A 22,959-nucleotide genomic window follows, 5' to 3' on the forward strand; every position below is an offset into this window, starting at 1 on the left:
TCAAACTGAATGTATAGGAGATAGACGCCACCCCTCACAACGAATGCAGATAACTTGTCAGGATGATCAATAGTTCAGAGTGTGCAAACATTAGACTTGTAGGGCTTAAAAGAGCAGGAAAACACATTTTAAGGGTGACATGTATTTTTTGGGGTCAGAATGTCTTGCGCAATAGAGAGTATGTCAAGTAGTACATGCTCATCACAGTTACTAAAAATCTAGATTCAAATCTGAACAGGTACCAAGTTCTGATCAAAAATAGGTTGGTCCACCATTTTGTGATAACCAGGCATAGTCAGGCCATTTCTAAGATGGTGGACTTTGGCTAGTCATTGTGATGTCATCATAATAATTTGTTCATAGAAGTTCATGAAGAGTCCATAGGTCTAGAATGAGTTAGGTGAAACCTGTTGAGACTAGTTCTGAGTGGCAGTTAAGGCAACCAACCAGGGATTGGATAAGGGGTTGTCTTTAAGTACCAAGCCCAATCAGGATGTTTTATGTTAATTACTAAATTACTTCACGTTTTAAGATTGTATATAAGGGACTAAAATCAGGAGGGAGTTGGGAGTTGCTGAATTTTCTGTTGTGTGATGTATGCTGCCTGCCTTGCTGTACCCTGGAAGAATAAAGATGTCTTTTGAAATCCAGCTTGAGTCTTTGCCTGCTTTCATACTTGGTCTCAAGCATGCCTTTTCTGTTCCAGGGGTGCCAAAGCCCAGAGATGGTATTGGGACCTTCTCTTCAGAAGTTTTAAAACAATTAATATAAATAGAGAAAGGATGAGGACAGCATGCATATCTCCAGGTGAGGACCAGAGAACTGCTAGAAATGTACAGAGAAATACATGGGATGTGTTTCACCTGGCAACCCTTGCATACCTACATTGGATTTAATTTAATCTCAACTTCTGCAATGCCAGATGCCAGAAACAGTCCTGACAATGTATAGCGACACTTGTGTCATCAGAGGGGAGGCATACTTATAAAAGGAGTTACTGTGTATGGGGGAACACTGTCTTTTATAGTAGCGGCATGTGTTGGCGAAGGACAGAACACATGCAAGAACCAATAAGCTATCATAATAATTGTAGGTGTTGCCATTAGAGGAAGACATCTTACTCTTGGAGCATGGCTCTGTGTGAGTGAGAGATAGATGTGGTACACAGCATGTGCTCAGTGCTTCAAGGGTGGTTGAGGCATGCCTGTATCATCAAAGCTTGGGAGGCTTCTGGGCAGATGCCCTCCTACTCTGGCAAGTAAATAAGAGAGGTATTAGCCATGTAGACAGGGAGGTCCTCGCTTATGTGCTTAGCGAGTGGCTTGTCAAAGTGAGTTTAATATTCTCTTAAAGTCTTTATGCTTAGTTAATCTGTTTCAGCAATGGTGGTGATGTGATTATTGGTTGTGTCTTTTTTCGGCAGCCAGCAGATAATAGGCTGCAAAACTAGTCTGGCAGAATGTTTGCCCATCTCAACCACACTTTGCTCAGTCCGCTTTGATGGCACTGGCCATAACATTACAAGCTTGCATCTCTCCTCCGACTCTATGTAGCAACCACTGCTCTTGGTCGGCCATGGCCTCTTGCACACAATCCTGCAAAGTGTCATGATGAGATTGAAGCTGGCCCGCCCCCCACCTGCAGCCATCAGGGAGACGCAGCCCGGAGAGGAGAATGAGTGTTGGTGGTGCCTGAGCCAGTGTTGTTAAGACTGCCAGGGAGCTTACAGCTGTGGTGGTGGTGGTGGTGCTTACCAGTCTACTGCTGACGAGCCACTACATTCTCTCAGTCTCAATGATCTATGTATACATTACCTTTGTACACACCACTCACCCATCCCTTACAGAGAAGACATTTTATTGAAGTGGTTTCACCAAAGATTTCTAATTCACATCCCACACTATTAAGCTAATGATGGACCTTCTCCCGGGGTCGAAAATCGTCCTTCCTATGTTCCAAAAGCAAACGGCTTTAGTTTCATGGGTGGAAACAGACTTTCTTCATCAGTGCATGTGTGTATGCTGACATGTTGTTGTGAGAGGTGAATAAACCCCTTAACAATGTCATGAAATTATGTTGCAGTGATTCCCTTTTGGTCCTTTCTGTGTTTAGTGGATCATGACACACACTTTTGCTTTTCTAATAATTTGTGATATCAGATTATGTGTTCAGGTCTGAAATTGCAAAGTGTTTAGGGCTGTTTCTGTTTCCCCCCCCTAAAACTTTCCTGTATTCAAATGTGAACATCCTTTCTGTAAATTCCATCTCACACATACATTTATAATGCGCTGTCAGATTGTTTTGGTCACACTAGTTGAAAGTTCTGCGTTGAAGTCAATTTACCGTAAAACAATCAAAGAAATTGGTCATGCATATTGTGTGGAAATAGACAACGACAAGACAATACGTGTCATCATTTCAAAGTGTGTTTGGATGTTATAGATTCAGGAAATATTTTCTGTGAAATCTGCAGTGTTTGGTAAAGTACAGCTGTGATAGCGCGTAAGGGGAACGCTCATACATCAATAATCAGTTTGTTTTCAGAAAGTCTTAACGTGGACTGCATAATGACCTTGTAATGTGCCAATTCATACACGAGTCACTAGCAATAACTCTGAGCCACCCCTCATGAGAAACTTCTCGATAGAGAAAGAAGGTACCGGAGGATCTTTGATATTCTCCTGAAATACTCTTCACTTTCTATGAGTAAGTGAGGAAAACAACAGACCTACGATAAAAAAAAACTATGCTGTTTAGACAATGAGAACTGTAATGAGGCTTTGGAAGCCTCTTTCGACTTCTGTATTTACACTCCTCAGTACAGAGTGAACGCCGCTGGGGCAAAAAGCAGGTGGTTTCCATAGGAAATCATTGGTTTTACACCAGCATGAAAGTCTCACGCTCGTGTAAAACCAATTTGTTTTTGAAGGCAGAGGGCAAACAGGAGAAACGTAACTTCCGTTCCACCCCGGCACTCCGCCTGCAAAAAGAAGGAAATCACCTGTAGCATGAATGGTGGTGCTAAGACAGGCATAATGGTGTTACGTCTGACTTTAGTGCCTCCATTTATGCTATGGGGACTTGGAAAATAAGCTTCTTGGTCTGTTTTATCCCACTCTTAAGTTAGATGAAACCTTCTGAGACGGCTAAGAAGTATGGTCTGAGCATGTTGATGTAAAAAATAAACAAAGGAAGCAATGTAAAATGGAGGATGCTCACCATTCTTCTCCCCTTCCCTTCCTCCAACCCTCTGCAGATGGAGTGGTGAGTGGTGAAGATGACTGCTCTCTGTAGAGACAAGAAGCAGATGAAGGTCATAGAAATTATTTGAAGATCAATTATGTTGATATTTAAAATGTACAGTTTGGAAAGTGCTGGTACTATGGTCCAATCAACGAGACACAGAATTTCAAAGAAGATAAGATGGAGCTTGAGGCTGCCCGGGCTACAGAACAGTCATTTTCAGAGGCTGTCCATTGCTAACTACAAAAAAACAATCTGAAAAGAAAGCTCCACGTCATAATAAAATAAACATGTACAAAATAACCGTTGTTGTAGAAGGAGTCATCCCTGAATTCTAGAAGCAAACTATTTCCACCACCAACGAACGGTATCAGGTAATATTGTCCCTATATATATATGGTCGCCGTACATAATGTTGCAGGGAAAAGTTTGTGGCAACATTATATAGGTGACAATATATATAGGGACAGGTAGAGCATGGGTTGCGGGGTGTCCCCCGCTTCCACTGAAATAGGGATTACAGTGGTGTCCCTTGCATGTTCCATGTAATAATGCCTCCGCAAAAAAATGCAATTATCCAGCAAATTTTTAGCATGGCTACATTTTTGCAGGGACATTATCAAATGGAACCCACCGAACATGGTCCGGCGGGCACATGTTCCAATTACCAGGTTATCAAGATTTAACAAAAGTGACTATTTCAGCAATAACAGCATAGCAAAGTTTGTAAAATGAAATAAGTTAGATACATAATGTGGGATGGCCAAATCGAACGTGATCTAGGGTAAAAATTAGAATAACACTACAGACACTCAATCTTGCTGCGCAGGACGGGCATAAAAGGGCATAGGGACCAGATCTGGCAGGACATTGCAGAAACACTGGCCCACCTGAAGCCGTAATGAGAGAAACATCATGAATTCATATGCAAAAACAGTGAAGAGAACATGTCAATGTTATGTGAAAACAGAAATAAAATATCGAGGCTGAGTACCCCAAAAGGAAATACACCAAACACCGGTTACAAAGTAACATACAAAGTACTTTATTCGATTCTGAATTCAATTACAAAAACAGTGCAAAGTCAGATAGCTATCGGCCCTCAGTACAACACAACGAACTCCAGCGTGGTTCAGTGTGTTCAGTGAGAGACTCTGTACATTAGAATGCATTCACTTTTTATACATTTTGTGGGCACTATGTCCAGCCCCACTTCGGGTTAATATTCTACTTTATACATCACCAATTCTGGGGTTTGTGCCGAGTCTCAAATAACCGCATATAACTGGTTTGTCTTTAATACATGTAACAACAAGCGTATGAATTAACTGTGTATTCTAAAGTTTCGCATGCAGGCCTTCATAAACATAAATACAATGTAGTAAAGCAGATGTTCTTCGTTCTGTATGGAAACACATTATCTCAATATATGCTTGTGGATTAGTTTAATCGCACAAATGATCCCTTTACACATAGGTCAATGAAGGACGAGGTCTCAGTTCATGACCTCAACAAGTGGCCTGCAGGTAGATTACACATTAACTATGTACAGAGGTCAAGACGGCCATGTTGTATTTTGCAATGACATCGTCCACCATTTTAGCTCACAGGGTGATTTTTACACAACAAATCCTAAAATGGCGGTTTGACCTAAAATGGCGGCCTACATAGATTGAAGGTCAGGACCTTGCAACACAGATTTCTCTCGCAAGCGACTTTCGAGCAGCTTGGCGTAGGCCAATATTAAATATATTTTCTTTACAATAGGAGGCACAATATACTTTCTATTCCGACAGTTACATTATGTTATGTTGTTTGATGTTATGTTATGTTATTTTACACAGCTTGTATACTGTGCCAATCACACCATAGTGGTGTTAGAGAGCTGAAACTTGCCCAAAGTGTGGCGTATTGTCTCAGTATACAGAGGAAATGGAGTCGGGAAAGGAAAAGAGTACTGTGAAAGTTGGTGCAGGTACGACAAAAACAAAAATAAAGGCTGAAGGAGAAGGGGACATATCTATCACTGGTTTCCTCAACAAGAAAACGGCATGTCCTCCAGCTGCCTTAGTCCAGGTATTAGCTGCCTCTCCTTTTCTGCAGCTGAGGCTAGCAAGCCTCAGAGAAAGCTGCTGTTTTGCAGTGTTGCCTGCATGCATGTTTGTATGAGAGAGAGAGAGAGAGAGAGAGAGAGAGAGAGAGAGAGAGAGAGAAAGAGAGAGAGAGAGAGAGAGAGAGAGAGAGAGAGAGAGAGAGAGAGAGAGAGAGAGAGATAGAGAGAGCGAGAGTGTGTGTGTGTGTAGGTGTAGGTGTGTCTGTGTTGTTTTGAAGGGCCTCCCTATCAGTTGGGTCTTCAGAAAGCGGACCCAGATTCAGCAGCAGGATCCACACCTTAAACCAGAAGTGGTAGTGAAACATGGATTGGCATTTTCGAGTGCCATCACCTGGAGACCGCCGCCGGAGGTGGTAGCAGCACTGCATGGTATAAGTCAACATAACATAACGTGAGTGGTTTATGGGGGATTGCAGACAGTGTAACTGCACAATACCTCATTGTCATGACGAGCCAGTCTATAATTCCCAACGTTTAGGCGTATGCTATACAAAACAGAATTTCAAAACAGGAACAGCATGAATAAATCCTGAGCAAGTGTAGGTTCTTGTAAGGCTTGGGTCAACAAATATGATGGTGATATGATCTATTCTCACAATATGCAAGAAAGCTTATATTACAATAACACACTTGGGTAGACGATAGGACCATGATTTCACCTGGTACTGTGTCTTCTAAATAAACGAAGGGAATATTTCTTTCTCAGGTGCCACAAAAGTGTTCCAGCTCGGCATGACTTTCAGGTCTCAATATCCTCAGCCTTGCATCTCTCCAATTCTACAGATGCCCCAATCTTTGGAACCCTGGCCTCAGATGTCCTGCAGCCCTGCATCTCCTCTTGATTCGTATACCAGTAATATAGTGCATGCCCTCCACTCTACAAGACCATAAGGCCTGCATGCCTACAGCCCTAACTGCTTCAATCCTTTGACCATCCAGCATCAAATGGCACCAGGCATTCATGCCCCTAATTCCACAAGCATCAAATGCCCAAATCCGTCTCTGCCCTCACCCTGCAGGCATGCCCATCCCTGCATGGCCCTTGATCCTCCACTCATGCTGATAATCCCTGGCCCTCCATGCCCTACCCACCTCCAATTCCTCAATACCCCCAAACCCTAAAGCACCACATCATTTAGAGGCGCTGAACAGTCTCATAAGGATCTCACCCTGAGATGCCCCAATTATCCATGCCGCCAAGTCCTGAATCCCCCTAATTCTCAGGTGTCTATCAATTGCAAATGCCTTCAGCACGTCACACTCCTCAACCTGCAAGCACTCCGGCCACAAATGTTCAAAATTGAAGCCCTGCAAGCTCCAGATACTGGAGAATCCCAAACCTCGCATGGTGCGAGCCTCAGAATCGGCACCTATACTCTGATGCTACTTTGACCCTGCAAGCAATAATCTACAGACATCCACCCAGCCTCCCCTTCAGCCTGGTATGATATATCATTGGCTTTTATATAGTGCAACTGCAGCCATTTCCAAGATCTCCAGTTGTTTTAGGATCTGCAATGGTCTGGGTTGGGTTTAAATAGTAGGTGCAATATGAGCAGTGAAAGTCTGCTTGGCTATGGCATGGATGCGTGCAGATTGTAAGCAAATGGGCTCTGTAAGTGAGGCGAGCTTCTAAGAGCTTTAGGAGAGTGAACCTTTGGTACATGGTTTGGGTTTGGGAGTAACCCGAGGTGGGTATGCATGGTGTGTGCCTGGTTAATGTCAGTTATAGTAAGGTGGAACATGATGCTCATGGGTGGGTGTCTGTGGGCAAGTCCACATTTGTTCATGCTTGTTGGGTCTGTGCTTCTGAGTGGTCCCTATAGTTGTGTTAGGCGTTAGATGTTAAAATGGTCTGTCACGGCAGGAGACTGAAAAGGTTAGTAGGATGCGGCACAGAAAGCCAAGAGCAGATATCACATGTCACTTTATCCAGTAGCAGTGGGAGTACAAGGGAGCAAATATCAGAATAGAGTGACTAGAGGAGATCAAATATCAGGTGCGGCTAGCCGGGAACAAATAACACAGCAGTAGTAATGGGAGCATATATCACAGTGGGAGTACTAGGGAATACATATCAAAGTGGGAGAACTAGGGAGCACATATCAGAGTGGGTGTAGAGGGTAGCAATTGCCAGTGTGAATACATGGGATCAATATCACAGCAGTAGTAATGTGAGCATATATCACAGTGGGAGTACTAGGGAATACATGTAACAGTGGGAGAACTAGGGAGCACATATCAGAGTGAGTGTAGAGGGGAGCATTTGTCAGGTGTGAATAAATGGGAGCAGATATCACAGCAGTATTAATGTGAGCATATATCACTAGTACTAGGGAATACATATCACAGTGGGAGAACTAGGGAGCAAATACCATAGTGGGAGAACTCGGGAGCAAACATCAGAGTTGGGGTGGAGGGGAGCAATTGTCAGGTGTGAATAAATGGGAGCAAATATCACAGCGGGAGTTTCTAGGAGAAAATAGCACAGTGTGTATATCTATATAATGTATTTGTATCTTTCTTAACCATTCTTGGTAATTCCAATGTGAAGGGATCCTTTAGAGTGATGTAATTTGCCTAATTGATAAACGGTCTGAGTCTAGGGGCCAGCAGGGGTGGTAGTGGTGTGGTCCAGGCCTAGCTAATGTTCAGGCAAATAAGCTTTACCTTTAGCCCTTGCCCTTTGCCAGCTGCTGGGGCAAAAGCTACCCGAAGGGATTAGAAGTGATAGGTGGTGTGGGAGGGTCCCATCACTATTGATGAGCATTCCCGGCACAGTGCAAGGAGATTGGGAGATAGAGAAGGGAAGGTGGACTGCCCCCTCAGTTCCAAAATTAAATGCCAGAAACAATGTAAGTCTAGCTACAATGGAGTGCTGCCCGTCTCGCTGCCCCAGTCTTGGGAATGAGCCAGGGCTCAGGTTCGCCACAGGTCAATGGGCTTTTTCCAGCTCGAAGGAGGTTTACGTAATTATCTATCGCCAAATGGTGTTCCAGTGCAGTGCCCGGGAACTGTGGGTCAGTTATGAGGAAGTGGGTCACTGCCTTGCATCCATAATTAAAGGCCCCAAAAATTGTAGGTATAGCATAAATTGAGCACTGCTTCTCTCACTGCCTTGCTGCCTCAGAAACGAGCTGGGGACCATGTTCACTGTGGCACAAAAGACGTCCGACTGGAGGGTGAGTCGCGACAATGTGCATGCCCAATTCTGCGGCCATGCATTTCCGGGAATTGTGAGATTGAAGGGGAGGTGTAACACCCCAGCATTTCCAAAAAAGAAATGCCCCCAACCAAAATACATTTCCCAAAAACGAGGAGCTGCTCCTCTCACTGCCTTTCTGCCTTTACATTGAGATGGGGCCCGGGTATCACTATGCGACAGAAGGTTCATGGCTGGCGATTTAGAAGGGAGGTGGCATGATCCCTTACTTTCAAAATGAAATACCCCAAAACATTATGGGGCTCCTTTTGAGCTATCTGTAATTTAAATGAAGGCTTAAAAGCCTCGCCTAAGGCTTTTACGCCTTCCATTCACTTCACAGCTAATTTTCATTCATTTGGATGGGGCAGGTGAGGGGCGGTTCCTTCCTCTCCGTCATACAAATACTCAAGCATGTGCACCCTCAGGCGTTACTGGCAAAAAGCATGCAGACTCCATAGGGAGCCATTGTAAATGCGACATGTCAGGCGAACATGGCAGGCAGCTTTTACTCAATTTGCATAGCGGAGTGCAAAAGGGCAGAGCAAAAGGTAGTTTACACGCTTGCGTGCTGCCTTGTGCACTCCACCGCAACATTTGCTGGTGAGGACCTGGCTACACTGGATTGCAAGCATACCATGTCCCTGCCGCTAAATTACGCAGAGCATGAAAATAAGCTTCTACATGTTCAGCCAAATGGAGTGCTGCTCCACCTACCACTTTTCCGCCGCACAACGAGCAACACACTTACGTACCCCCCCTCAACCTGCATGGCCCCTCTAGCTCTGCACACCTCGTCCGGCATTTGATTCTCCTAATACTGAGACCACCCCAGCAAAGCAAGCCCTACAGCCATGGGTCTATCTGGCTCTATTTGCAAAGTGGTCATGCCCTCAAGCCTTGCATGACCCCTGACCTCGAATTCCCACCAGCTTCCACTCTTTAACGATACCAGATGCCCCCTCGCAGATGGATCTACCTGCACTTCATGTCCGCCAACACATGCTCTCGAGTGAAGGAGAATAATGTTGCCCACAGCTTTTGGGGGTCACTAGGAACCTAATTATGAATATGAGGATCTGATGGCAGTGATGGTGAATATTGGAGAGCTATTCCACAGAAGATTTTGAAATAAACATTGGGCCTCATTATCAGTTTACCAGTCCGAGAATTATGGTACTGGTAAACTTGCCGGTACCATAGTTCCTGGACCGGCAAGCTACGAGTTCTGTTCGCAGGTGCCATTGCGGCCGCCCGGTCTGACCTGGCGGCCGTACTGGTACCCCGCGAGCACAGCATATCGGATGCACCGGCACTGTTGAAAAAAGCCCTATGGAGCTCAAATGGAAATGAGGAAGAATTTGTTCCAGCACCCAGAAATGGCCAATTGCTGGGTCTGGCAAGGCTGTAATGACCTGGTAATTGCCCATTCCTAGGTGGCGAAAAAAAAATATAGCGGCGGCAGCCATGCTGTATTTCAGGCACGGCTACCACCAGCCTCGTAATGAGGCCCATTGTATTTTAAAACTGTCTTTTAGTAAAGATTAGTGCTGCTGCTAAACCCATGAGCACGTATAATGCGAACACGGCATAATATAAACATGCATTATAAACAGCCACAGCCATATGGTAATAAACAAAGCCATCGTCGGCTAGGGGCGCTTTGTCCTCGTTTGAATGGATGCGCATTTTAGAAGGATTTTACTAAAATAATTAGGATAGGCCTGGGACTGGGACTCTCCTAATGAGCGTCAACATACTTTGCATGTATTGTTTTTTTACATAATTAATTCCACACAGAATATTTCACAATTTTCCACGGCCCTCCTGCTTGCATAGTTTGCAATTTTCTGGTCCCATGTAAACCCCAGTCCAGTATGCACAATCCTCCCCCCAGATGCAGTTATTACATGACTGGGGTTATTGACTTGTCCCCCACGTCATGTATTTACTCCGTGGCTGGCAGCTGGACGGCGAAAATAGGTATAGTGCTGAAGTATGTGGGCCCCACTAAGAGTGGGTGCCTGGAAACATGCTTTATCTTCTCTGCGCCTGCTTTAGAACTGTCATATGCGCAGTCCTGGCAGGTTGCACTAGGACAGGGGTGCTAAGCTTTTGCTCTACAGATTTTGGACAACTCCCATTTTCCCATGAAACCTTAGTCAATGGCCTGGCATCGTAGGAATTGTAGTCTAAAACATCTGGAGAGCCAAAGGTTACAGACCTTTTCATAGGAGGAGAGAGGGAACACGAAGAAACCAGTGGTGCCACCAGGGCCCTGCCATGATGCTGACTTCCAGCTACTCACCCTTGCCCAATCGGTATGGGCCTTTGGGCACTCATGCTACAGTTCACTATCTGCTGCAGATGCCAGCAAGTGGAGGAACTCCCCAATTTATGGTGGCTAAGATCCCAATATCATATTGTAAGACACATGTTTTTATGAACATTTAATATGATACGATATGATATGATAAGTCATTTATAACGCACCTGTACACAAGTGTTTCTAGGCGCAACAAGTAAAGGGAGAGAAGACATAGGGAGGACAATACAAACGATCTTACTAGGCATTGTGGTATTCAGATCGTGCAAGTGTGACAGCGCCAACGTGCCTTGGGGAGGCAGTGGGGGAAGGGCCACAGCGAGGGAAGGGAAGTGCCGTCAGGGCAGCAATGCTTCAGTAAGTGCATCCAGCACAGCACAGAACTCGATAAGTGCAAGGAGGCAGGGGACTGTAGAGGTTACAGTTAAAGACCCTAAGTGTGCGGTGATCCGGAGGCAGTGAAGGGGAGACTGATCATGGAGGGTAGCCAGGCAACCAGTCGGACTGCAGGCAGCTAAGGCAGCAGGGGAGGGAGAGAGAGCAAGCAGACTAGAATGGGAAGGCCTTGAGCTGCTTCCGGAACTTAAGGTGGTCCGGCTCAAGTTTGAGAAGGGCAGGGAGGCTATTCCAGTGGGGAGCACCTGCAGAAGAGAGAGATCTACCCCCCACTCTTTGCTTAGCGAAGCGTCTGACCCTCAGAGAGTAGAAGGTAGTTGAGTGAAGGGCTTGAGAAGTAGGATATTTTGGAAGAGAGAGTTCGATGTACTGTGGGCCCTGGCCCCAGAAAGCCATGTGGATGATGTAGAGGGTCTTGAACTTGATCCTTGCAGCCACAGGGAGCCAGTGGAGAGATTTCAGTGCTGGAGAGATACAGTCCCTGGGCTTGAGACCAAGGATAAGCCACAGAGCCATGTTCTGGATTAATTGCAGAGGGCAGAGAGTAGAGGAAGGCAGATTGATAAAGAGGCTGTTGCAGTAGTCCAGCCTAAAGAGAACCAGCTGGTTGTTGGAATTTTTTTATCGAGATCCGAGATGTGAGGAGAGAGGAGAGAATGGAGTTGGAGATGAGACCAAGGTTTTCTGCCTCACAGGAAGGTGAAGGGAGAGAGGCCAAGGAGGGTGGCCAGAGTGAGAGGGGGAAAGTTGGAGCAGGGGTACCAATGAGAAGGATCTCTGTTTTACGGGCATTAAGGCAGAGATTGTTGGATTCACATCAATCCTGAATCGCTGATAGATAGGCAGGAATGAGCGATAAAGAAGAGGAGGCTGAGGGGAGTCTGAAAGAGAGCTGAGTGTCATCCATACAACATTGAAAGCTAGAGGAGAAAGAATTGATCAGATGGGCCAAAGGGGCCAAGTAGACATTAAAGAGCCAGGGAGAAAGGTTAGAGCCCTGGGGGAAACCACATATAGAGAGGGAGATGGTGGAGAGAACCAAGTTGAACCTGGGAGGGCCGGTCCGAGAGGAAGGAGGTCAACCACACCAAGGCCTGATCTGTGATGCCCTAGTTCTCACAGAGTTCATTGATCTGGATGGTGTGATTGACTGTGTCAGAGGCAGAGGAAAGGTCACGAAGGATGAAGATAGAAGGAAGGCTGGAGTCAAGCTTAGAGAGCAGATCTTCACAGGTGTTCAGGCAAGCAGTTTCCTTTACTCTGGCTGCTCTGAAGCCAGACTGATGGTCATGAAGATAACCAAAAGATTCAATCTGGAGAGAAAGCTGGGAGATGACCAGCTTTTCCATGAGTTTGCCCATAAAAAGAGTGATAGAGATTGGGTGATAGTTTGCAGGACAGGTGGGATCAGCAGAAGGCTTTCTAAGGAGGGGGTGACCATGGAAGTGCTTGAGGAGAGAGGGGAAAGACCCATTGGCGAAAGAGTGATTGCAGAAATCGGACACGGCTGGAGTGAGTGTGTCAATGTGGTCCTTGATGGTTGTAGAGGAGCAGAGGAGAACCTGTCTGGACAAGACTTTCATAGATCGGACTTGTCTAGAAACCTTTTCAGGTGTTGTCAGGAAGAAAGAGGCGAAAGGAGGGTGGGAGAGCCGGCCATAAGGGAGGTTGAAAGACAGGAAGTGGAGAGCGAGGACAGGATGGCTTGACTTTTAGTGGTGAAGTGAGCAGCCAGAGCCATACAGAGAGCCTGGGAGGGAGCAGGAGAGTTGGAGACTGCAGCAGGATTGGTCAGCTCCTTGCAGATTTCAAAGAGTTCAGCACTTCTTTTGGGGGTTTATGCCCAGGTTGTACCCTATCATGCAACTGTTCAGGCCACTGCACATTAGTCATATGTCCAGGTTTCTGCACATAGGCATATGTATATCCCTGTGCAACTTCTCAATTAGGTTAAATGCTGTCTCTTTTCTGGAGTATCCTTTCACATTTAATACTAATTGATTACATTTACATCCCATTAATCTGTGATTACATTTGTCAAACTGGGGCCAAGATCTCATGTGAGATGATAGTCCGCAACCTGTGGCTCTTCAGCTATTTAGCAGTACAGTTCCCACAACCCTCACCATTAACTATGCATGCAGGGGATAATGGGAGTTTTAGTCCAAAACATCTGGAAAGCCAAAAGTTGCTGACCCTGATGACAAGTGGATAAGTGCATCTGTGCAATTGGCAGCACTATCACAAATCACCATTCTAGACGTTCACTGATTGATTTGGTTGTTGTAAATGGATAATGGGTACATGTAGCAATGTATCCCATAAAGCACTTAGGTGAGAAGTGTATATCTACTCACACTTCAGAAGGTAATGTTCCAAAAGCAGAAACACAGAAATGTGTTGTGTTGCAACAAGCATTACCCTAGCACACAACAGTTAACACCTATTGAGATATCTCAATGAGGTTTGTATATGGAGTGAAGGAAAACATTCAAGCAAGCGTGAGTTAGGGTACAGGTTTGGCTTCCAATGGAGGCTTTGCCAACATTTCTAGTCATATTATGCATTTATGATCACACAAACAGATGTGAAAAAGAAAAAGATGTGAGAAATTTGGAAAAATAATATATCTTATGTAGGACTCCTTCACCAATCAAAGTAGTACATTAGGCTTAGTGATGCATTTAACACATATAAACGAATCACAAAGTGTATGAATCGCTCACTTCCTTTCCTGGCAGTGCTTTAAGTGGGCCTGGGCCAGCCGGGGCCCAGCAGTCTCCAAAAAGTGGGAGATGCGCCCGCCATTAAGTCAGGCGAGCTGACAGAAGTGCCAGCTGCTGTGGCTGGCTGGCACTTCTGTCAGTCATTGTAACTTCCTCTGGTGACCCCTCGTGCGAGGGCTCAGCAGAGGAAGTTACTGTCCTTTTGTTTCGCCACCCCCATGCATTATTTAGCAAAAATATATCTCAATCTCATATAAAAATAGATTCAGCAATACATATATTTTGTAATCACCTTCCTAGTCACAACTTAAATTAACTGCGAGCTATTCAGAAATGTGGCTCCTTGCATTTGACAACTTCACCTGCTGTTTGCCATCCGACAGGGCAAGAATATCTCATTAAGCAAACCTGTTGTTCCTGGTATATCAGTTAAAAAAAACACCTTTTTTCATACTTCCAATGTCGCTTATTCCTGACATATAATTCATATATATCGTCATCTATTCAGTGAGGCCATTTTGGATGGCAAACAGTAGATGAGCGTGTGAAATGCAAGGAGACACATTTCTGAATAGGTTTAAGGTTGCTGTGAATTGCCGTACCATAGGGGTTATAATTTTGGACTCCTCTTTGGTTGTGTAGCTTACATCGAAAGTACAGCAGCATGCCAAAAACATGGGTTGTGTTCATCACGTGGTACTCCCCTGTGTAATTTTTAAATCTCATCACAAGCCATATGAATTAGTATTTTAAAATAGAGGGTATTTAAAATACCACATGATTTTGATGCTAGCAATATAATTATAATGCGGTCCTAAGAAAAACAGTTACATTGTATATGAAGTACAAGGGTTATCACATTTTCGGGGTCACAAAAGTTCATAGCTTCCCATTAATTGGAAACTATTTGGGAAGTGTTTGACTTTAATGCAGGGACTATGGACCATCTGGTGAGTGACCTCTCAATCACTACAATCATACATCTGCAACCTTTGGACCTCCAGATGTTTGGGACTACAATTCCCATGATCTCAGACAATTGACTGTGCTGGTTGGGGCTGATGGAAATTTTAGTCCAAAACATCTGGCGAGCAAAATGTTGCAGACCCCAGTTACTACAGAAAAACCTTGTCCCCAACATTGAGGGCGGCGCGAAACGGGGAAAGCTGCCCTTTTACAGAAATCCAAAAACAATGCTATGTTTTCTCGTCTTTGCTCTACTCATAAATGATGTCCCTTATACAACTCGGCCCTCTTATTTTTCTGACAGTTTGCCCTTTGGCGGCTGGATGTGCAGCCGCACCGGCACACCACGAGCTGCTGTTGAAATGCAGTGAAAATATAAGGCATTCGCATTCTGCACATGCTTCAATTTCATACCGACGCGGTGTAACACGGACACACTGCTTCATCAACACCAACAGCCCAGTGTTGCAAACAGTGTGGGGCTGTGCAAGCTTGCATTACATTTCGAAGGTGCACACAAGGAGCAGCAGAATATCAAAGTTTCAGTGAACAGGACAGGAGTAGCACGAGCAGGCTTTGCAAGCTTCCATTAAACACTAATCATGTACATCGGACACATCAATAGGGCAAGCTTCCCATACACACAGTCAACATCTGGTTGGGGTTCTGGAAGTTTCCCTAAAGACACGGATCATATATGTGAGTCGAATGTTGCCTCACTCACGGTACTGTCTGAGCAGCAGCAATGCAGGTTGCCTTTCCATGCAACCTGCACACAGAAGCAGTGCAACTTCCTTCACATTCCAAGCACATACACGAGGGACATCAACAAGCATGTTTCCTTGACACATTCACATAAAGTATTGATTATGGAAAATAGACAGGACTAATAAATACGCACACACACACGTTTTACCTACCTTGTGGGGACTATTTGTGGCAACATGCCTTGTGGGGACTATAGCATTTTATTTTCCGGCGATAATTCCACCAGCGGATTTAGCCCCAGGGGAATTATCACTGGTTTTCATTGTTCATTCCTCAAGTGCTAATTTCTCCAGGGTTAATTCCACCCGAGGAATTAGCATCCGTTCTCCATAACCCTTATATCAGCAGATTGGTCAAAGTGGCGGCAATTCCGTTATTGACACTTTTTGCCTTTACCGCCAAACTTGCAAGGAGACCAAATTAGTATAAATTAACATCAACCCTAAGAACATTTTTGTATGATGAGACAAAATTTGAAGCCAACATTCAATTAATTCACATTTCAGAGTATAGATAAGACGGCATCAGTGCACACATATGTTTGTTGCCTTCACAGTGTGGAATTCAATATAATCACACACCACCCCTGTCTTGAACAAAATCACAGAAACATTGGGAAGTAAAATAAGTCACATTTTTATTGGTTTGTTACAAAAGTAGCTTATGCTGAAACTGAATCTGGAAGTGTGTTGTGCAACGAGGGAACACTTACGTTGTGCATTGATTATATACAATTCTGTAAACATACAAAATGCACATAAACAGCTTAATGTTGTTTATGTTACATTTAAACGCAAAGAGCAAAGAGTGCAGGCCATTAAAAACACTATTGTATGTGTATAAAGGGTTTCCATGCCCTGGTGACTAATGCCTAAGCATGTAGGGCATCAGATTTGTGAAGTGTGTTTAAATCGTGGTCTGTGTGTTGATGCCTGCAACACCACACCAAGCCTACGGAGCAGAGCTCAGAATAAAATCAGCACACCAAAATAAACACAGGTCCCCTGTTTGTCCTGCCCGAGAGCCGGAGGACCATCATGAAAGGCAGCATCCGGACCGGTACTGTAGATAAGGAAAAACAATGATTTATTTAATTTTGTATGTATGTATGCAAGTGTGTATGCCTGTATGCATGCATGCTAGTGTTTGCATTTGTAAGTGTGCGCAAGTGAATGAGAGAATGCCTGTCATATGTGTGCGCGAGTGTGATAAATTAATGATGTATGAATGCATGTGTGAATGGGCGAAAATAATGAAGCTATGAATGTGTTCATGTGTGCAGTAAAGCAGGTCTCTAATTGTGTGTGGTTGTGCAGTATTTTTGAAGCGACAGCAGGCATGGCATTTTTTTTAATGGAAATCAGAGGTAATGCAAACATGATATGTGTTATTACAGGGTTTGAAATTTCAGAGAGGTGTTTAGCTCCTTTTTCTGGCCTAGGAGACACTATTTAGCTGTAAATCGATAGCTACCAGGAGCTACTTTTGGGACCGGGACAACTTTTGCATGGCAAACATGCAAACAAACACACGTAACATTAACTGAGTATTTAAGAATGTTAATAAAGAAGAATTAGTTCACATCTGCTAAACATTTAAACATAATGGATAATACATAATGGACAAAAAATCAGAGTGTGCATCTCATGTGGAAGTCAGATTTGCGGTGCACTCGGTACTCGCTCCTGGTTCCCCAGCAGTAACTGTCTGAAACCCAGGAGCTGGCTTTAGCTCCTGCTCACTGAATCTTAATTTCAAACCCTGTATTGTGTGTCACGATGTTGGTGGGCCAGTCAGGATATGTTTTTTTTTGTTGTAACATGAAGTTTTAATGGGCATCAAGTGTATAGCAAACATGATAACTGTTACGTGGCTAGGCTGGCCTACTTTGGCAAGGCCAGTCTGGACATATGTTTTTGAAATGGAATGGTATTTATTATTAGGAATCAAGGGCAAAGCAAACATGATAAGTGCTAGTATGTGGTTAGGCTTGCCCACTTACTTATCACCAGTTGGGCCATACATTCTTACTGTGGCATTTCATTTGTTACTTGTAATCAATGGTAAAACAAACTTAGTAAGTGTTATTATGTGGCAAGACTAACCTATGTTGGTGAGCCAGTTTGGATATATTTTAATGTGGCATTGCAGGTTTGAATTGGCACTAACAGTAAAACAAGCATGATTAGTTATTATGTGGATAGTCAACTTTGGTGTTGTCAGTCTGGCCATATATTCTTAGTGTGACATGGCCTTTTTTTTTACTGGATATCAAGAATAAAGCAAACTTCATAGTTAATATTACTTGACCAGACTGGCCTACTTTGGTGCAAACAGTTAGGATATATGTTCTGACCTGGCATTACTTTTTTTTAGTGGCATCAACAGTAAAGCCAGCATGATGATTGTCCATATGTGGTTCGACTGGCCTATATTGGTGCAGCCAGCCTTGACATGTCCTCCTATTGTGCAATAACATTTTTACTGGTAGAGTGAGCAGGAGTACATTCTTACATGGGAATACTGGCATTTAGTGGCAGATCTAGCATGGGCATGTTTTCTTATAGTATCATTACTAGCATTATGTGCAAAGCCAATATTAATATGTTCTGATATGGGGATGCTGGCAGATATTGCTGCAGCTGGCATGGAAATGAATGGGCACAGCCAGCATGAACATGTTTTTATGCAGGGATATATTGTGGGGAAAAGGCATCAAGAAAACATGCTTTGGAAAATGCTCATGTGCGCTGTGTGTGACTTGCATCTATTGTATTCTTTTCATGAGTTCCTCTACAAAACTGATTTACACCTGTATGGCTTTTCACCCAATTTTCCCAAAAGATTTGCTGTAAAATGTGCCATTTTAACCTATTATTTTAAAAATGTTATTGGGAAAAGAACCTCCCCAAACGCTCTTGGGTGATTCAGGCTCCTCACTATGCTCGGTCCCGTCCGCATATTAAATTCACCAGCTGCCACTAGTATTCTCTGTGGTTTTGATGTCTTAGCTAAAGAATATCCATGACATGATTATTTTCTGTTTTTCTGATCATTTTATGTTCTCTGTTGAGTCTTTCCACATTGATTGATTGTGCCCAGGTCCTATATTGAAAAATCTCAGCACACAGTTTAGTCATTCATAACTAGTTGGTAATTATTGTGGAATGTAGACCTCAGGACTGGCCCCTGGGTCAATCTATACAGAATAAGGGATTCACCAGTGTTAAAGTGGGGGGTCCACTTCATTGTACCTAAGGCAAACTGTTGGGAATCCCAAAGAACTCCTCTGAATGTGTCTGTATATTTAGCAACGATGCAACGCACCAGTTTCACCAGTTGCTTGCTATACAGAGCTATACATAATAGATATGGAAAGGGGTCTATGTGGGGTGCCAACAGTTTGACCTCAATGCAACTATTTTTGATTGCCTCTTTATCACGTGAGCATCATTTTTAAATTGCTCGTCCTGTACAAAATGACCGCAGAGTCAGTCGTTATGTGTATGCATCACAACAATTAGTCGTCTGTTACTTATCATTAAACAGTTGTTACAGTTTTGTTGGATATTATGCATTAGTTAATAAATTGTTACTGGACCTTATGACAAAGTCATTGTAAAAAAAAAAACACAAAAACTACACAATCCTTTACGTTAGGATTGTCACAAGGCCAATATAACCATTTCTTCCTTTGTTTTTCCATATGCCCCTCCTTCCTCCAGGGATGTCATTTAGGGGTTGCCAGGGGTCATGCCTGTGACCCCTGTGGTCTCCCTTGCTAACCCTAAAAAAATAATTAAAAACATTTCATTAAATTGAGGCTCCTGTGGCCAGCAGCATGTGGCTCTTAGTTTTTGGAGTGGCTGGTTTTCTGATATCTATAAGGGGTAAGATAGGTCAGTGGGTTGTGCGCTCACTGCTGCAATGTGTGAGTGATCTGCAGGTTGCAGATTCGACTCCTGATAAGGTCAACTCAGCCTTTCATCCTGCTGAGGTTGATACATGAGTACCAACACAGGTCGGGTGCACTGAAACACCTGTTTCGCGCCTTGAAACACTTGTGTATAGGCGTGTTATAAAAGTCATATAATATCATATTGTATGTATATTTGTTCTATATGAAAGTGCTGTATAATAACAAGTACTTATCATTTGGCCTTGGACGTCTGCTTACATTCACAGTAATGTATTAATATGGCCTATACGCGCTGATATTAATGATACATATGGTGATCCATTCTTGTATAAATGTATATCACTTTACAGTGATATCGTAACCATATTTTTCGTAGTGTACTTACAAACAATGCTTTGTGATGCCACTTCCTGGTTTCTCAAGGGGTGAAAGGTTGTGTCCCATCGCTTCCTGTGATGTCACTTCAGAAGTGATGTCATTTGTGATGTCATCGGAGGTCAAGGGTTGTGTGATGTCACTTACACTACCGCTGGCATTTGGGTGAAATGACGTCCCTGTCTGCTCCCCCTACCACTTTGTATTGTGGCACCTTGAAACACTTGTGTATAGGCGGCATACAAATGTCCAATAAATAAATAAATAAACAATGGGATGATGTAAATTATTGGCAACCGCATCAACCACGTGTTGTGGAGAGGATGGTGGACAAGAAGAAGCACAATCATATTTATAGAAAAGGCACCTGAATTCCTCAAAACACTCATCGAAATCCCTCAAACAAGTGGATTCCGACCATGTAAGTGATTAGGTTGGTGATGATGTCACAGAAATAAGCCCACATAAAATATACTGAAAGGAAGGAACGCCTAAACATTCCCCCTGCCCTATAAAAGCGACCCATGCACACATATGTGGAGTGTTTGCTTGCCGCTTGCAAACATCACAGAAGCATGAAAAGCAAACAGCGCCTCTCACGCCTGGTAATTGTATTTCTCTGTCTCTGTTTAAGTAACTACGAGGATAAGGTGCCTGCCATAATATGCAAAGCCGCTGAAAGGCCCACAATCCAATATGCAGAGCATCTGGAATGTAGGCTGAAATGAATAAATGCACTTAATGCTACTTGATTGAGTGGCACACCAGGCATAAGCCTTGGCTGCCAAGGCAATTTTGCCCTAGGAAATGGGTTTTTAAATTATACTATTTTATTTAAATTTCTGACATTATGGGAAAACATTGCTCATGCCTGGGATGCTTTCTGAGAACGAATTTTATGACTTATGTCAGCGTTTTACGGTTGCGCTCGTCGATCCACAAAACAGGATATTTGCGACATTGTTTTAGGGTATTCACAGTGAGCATGCATACACATTCGCATGCCATTACTTTGAGTGGAGATTATCTGCATATTTGGTGGGTTTTATGAAAACCCAAGTGTTTTTCCTGTTCGATGGATTGACAAACACCAAATTATTAAAGCATTTGTGCTTTACGCAATTCTAAAACACATTTTATGTACTCGCTTTTAGATATTAAAATTTATTTAACAATGTATGACGCCAAGGCTGTGGAAACACATCTAACTCCAAATCAAGCTCCCCTCCTTTCTCCTTGGATTGGCAAGAGGCACATCGGTTCAGGGAATAACTGTTGCAGTGAAACTAAGACCTTTGAAGCCAATTAAAAAAAAATATAATCTTTCTCATCCATCTGACAGGCATCAGTGGCAGGAGCTCATCCGTATTTCTGGACATTATACGCACCTTTAAGGTACATTCTTGATGTTTTGGGGCAGCCAATCCTTTCCCCCCACTCTAGTCTAAACCACCAGGGTGGTCTTGCAGGGTTCCGATTTGGCAGCACGGTCATGTGACCCTCTTCCCCATCCTGATAAAGATAGCCACCACAGGGAAGCCTTTCTTGGGCAGCCCATGAAGGGCAAAGGCAACAGATAATGCGTGGTGACCTGTTTGCTGCGTCTCCCACACTCTGCACTACCACCTCCCGTTCTCACACTTTTATTTCAGAAGGTAGGTTTCCCCTCTGTGATTTTGTTCCCTATATATTTTGGAACCAAGTTGTGCACTGCTGTGATGGTGCACCATATCTGATTTCTCTCCTAGGTGTCCCCAGCTTTGAATTGACATCCTATGTATTTTAGCTCCTATGCACTCGCTCTCTATTAATCTACTTCTAGCTGTTACTCGCTGTGATTTTGCTCTCTTTGTGCTTTTGCCTAATATTTCCCGGCTGTAATTGTTTTCCCTGAAGTTCTCCAATTTCATTCTGCTTCTGGATGTCCCACGCTGTGATGTTTGGTGACTATGTGATTTTGTACCAACATGTCCACGTCTGAGAAATTGCTCCCAAGTTCATTCTGCTTCTAGGTATCACCCGTCGTCATTTTGCTCTTGGGTTTCACTGAACTGTGATTTAGGTCCCTGGATGTACCCCACTGTGATGATGCAACTGTTAGACCCCATGAATGATTTTGCTCCTGGTTCCCCCCACACACCGATTCTGCACCTATGTGCCCACACTCTGATTCGACTCTTAAGTCCCCTATGGGGACTCTACTCCAGGATGTTTCCTAAGTGCACCTAATGTGTCTTTGTTTTAGATGAGCCTACTCCCAGGTGTCCCTAAGAACTCCCCACTGTATGATTTTATTCCTAGCAGTGCATGTTCATCCTAGACGTTCCCCAGAGTTAATTAACACCTGCCCTCAGTGTTATGCCCTTAGGGTACACTGTGACCTCAGTGGTCCCCTCCCTCAACCTGCCTCAGAACGTAAAATTCACTGCCAGGGAACCTTTCTGACTCAACCTACTAATTTATTTTCAAAACAATATAACAATCCAATACAGGCAACCTCCCTGGTAGCCTGTCATCATAGCAAACATACAAAAAGTAGCACAAAACAAGCAGGTGAGAAGCTCGGGAAATATAGGGATTCCTATTTCGTGACATCATCCAATCAGTCAACAGAAAACCTCATAGGCAACACCAATGACCTGCCTGCAAGACCCCTGACCTCCGATTTCTAAAGGTACCCTTTTATCTGCTTACAGCCATCAGGGGTAAATAGCCAACTAATTGCGCAAATCAGAACACCTGTCCAAATCGACAGAAGAAATACCTACAAGGATACACACCTATCCCTACATTTCAGCTTTCACCTGGACTTCAAGAAAGGATCAACAGATAAATCCCCAGCCATCAACAACTCTTCCACAAATAACCAAATATCACACCTTTCATCACTATACATCACCCAACAACCACTGCCCCCAGGAGTCA

At 43.8% G+C, this 22,959-nt stretch overlaps 1 protein-coding gene across 4 annotated transcripts in view; it reads right to left on the reverse strand.

Annotated features, from left to right (window-relative positions):
• SHISA9 (shisa family member 9) overlaps window positions 1-22,959 on the reverse strand; it is a 1,679,367-nt gene that overhangs the window by 370,730 nt on the left and 1,285,678 nt on the right. For 2 of the 4 annotated variants that reach the window (XM_069645586.1, XM_069645585.1), the window contains one exon: window positions 3,220-3,288. The exons of the other annotated variants lie outside the window; for them this stretch is intronic. In XM_069645586.1, the coding sequence (XP_069501687.1) occupies window positions 3,220-3,288 (69 nt within the window). The remainder of the gene's footprint in view (window positions 1-3,219; window positions 3,289-22,959) is intronic. 4 annotated transcript variants of the gene reach the window in all.

Source organism: Ambystoma mexicanum, chromosome 2p (genome assembly GCF_040938575.1).
Source record: "Ambystoma mexicanum isolate Mex_15411 chromosome 2p, UKY_AmexF1_1, whole genome shotgun sequence".
In the NCBI taxonomy this organism is placed as follows: domain Eukaryota; kingdom Metazoa; phylum Chordata; class Amphibia; order Caudata; family Ambystomatidae; genus Ambystoma; species Ambystoma mexicanum.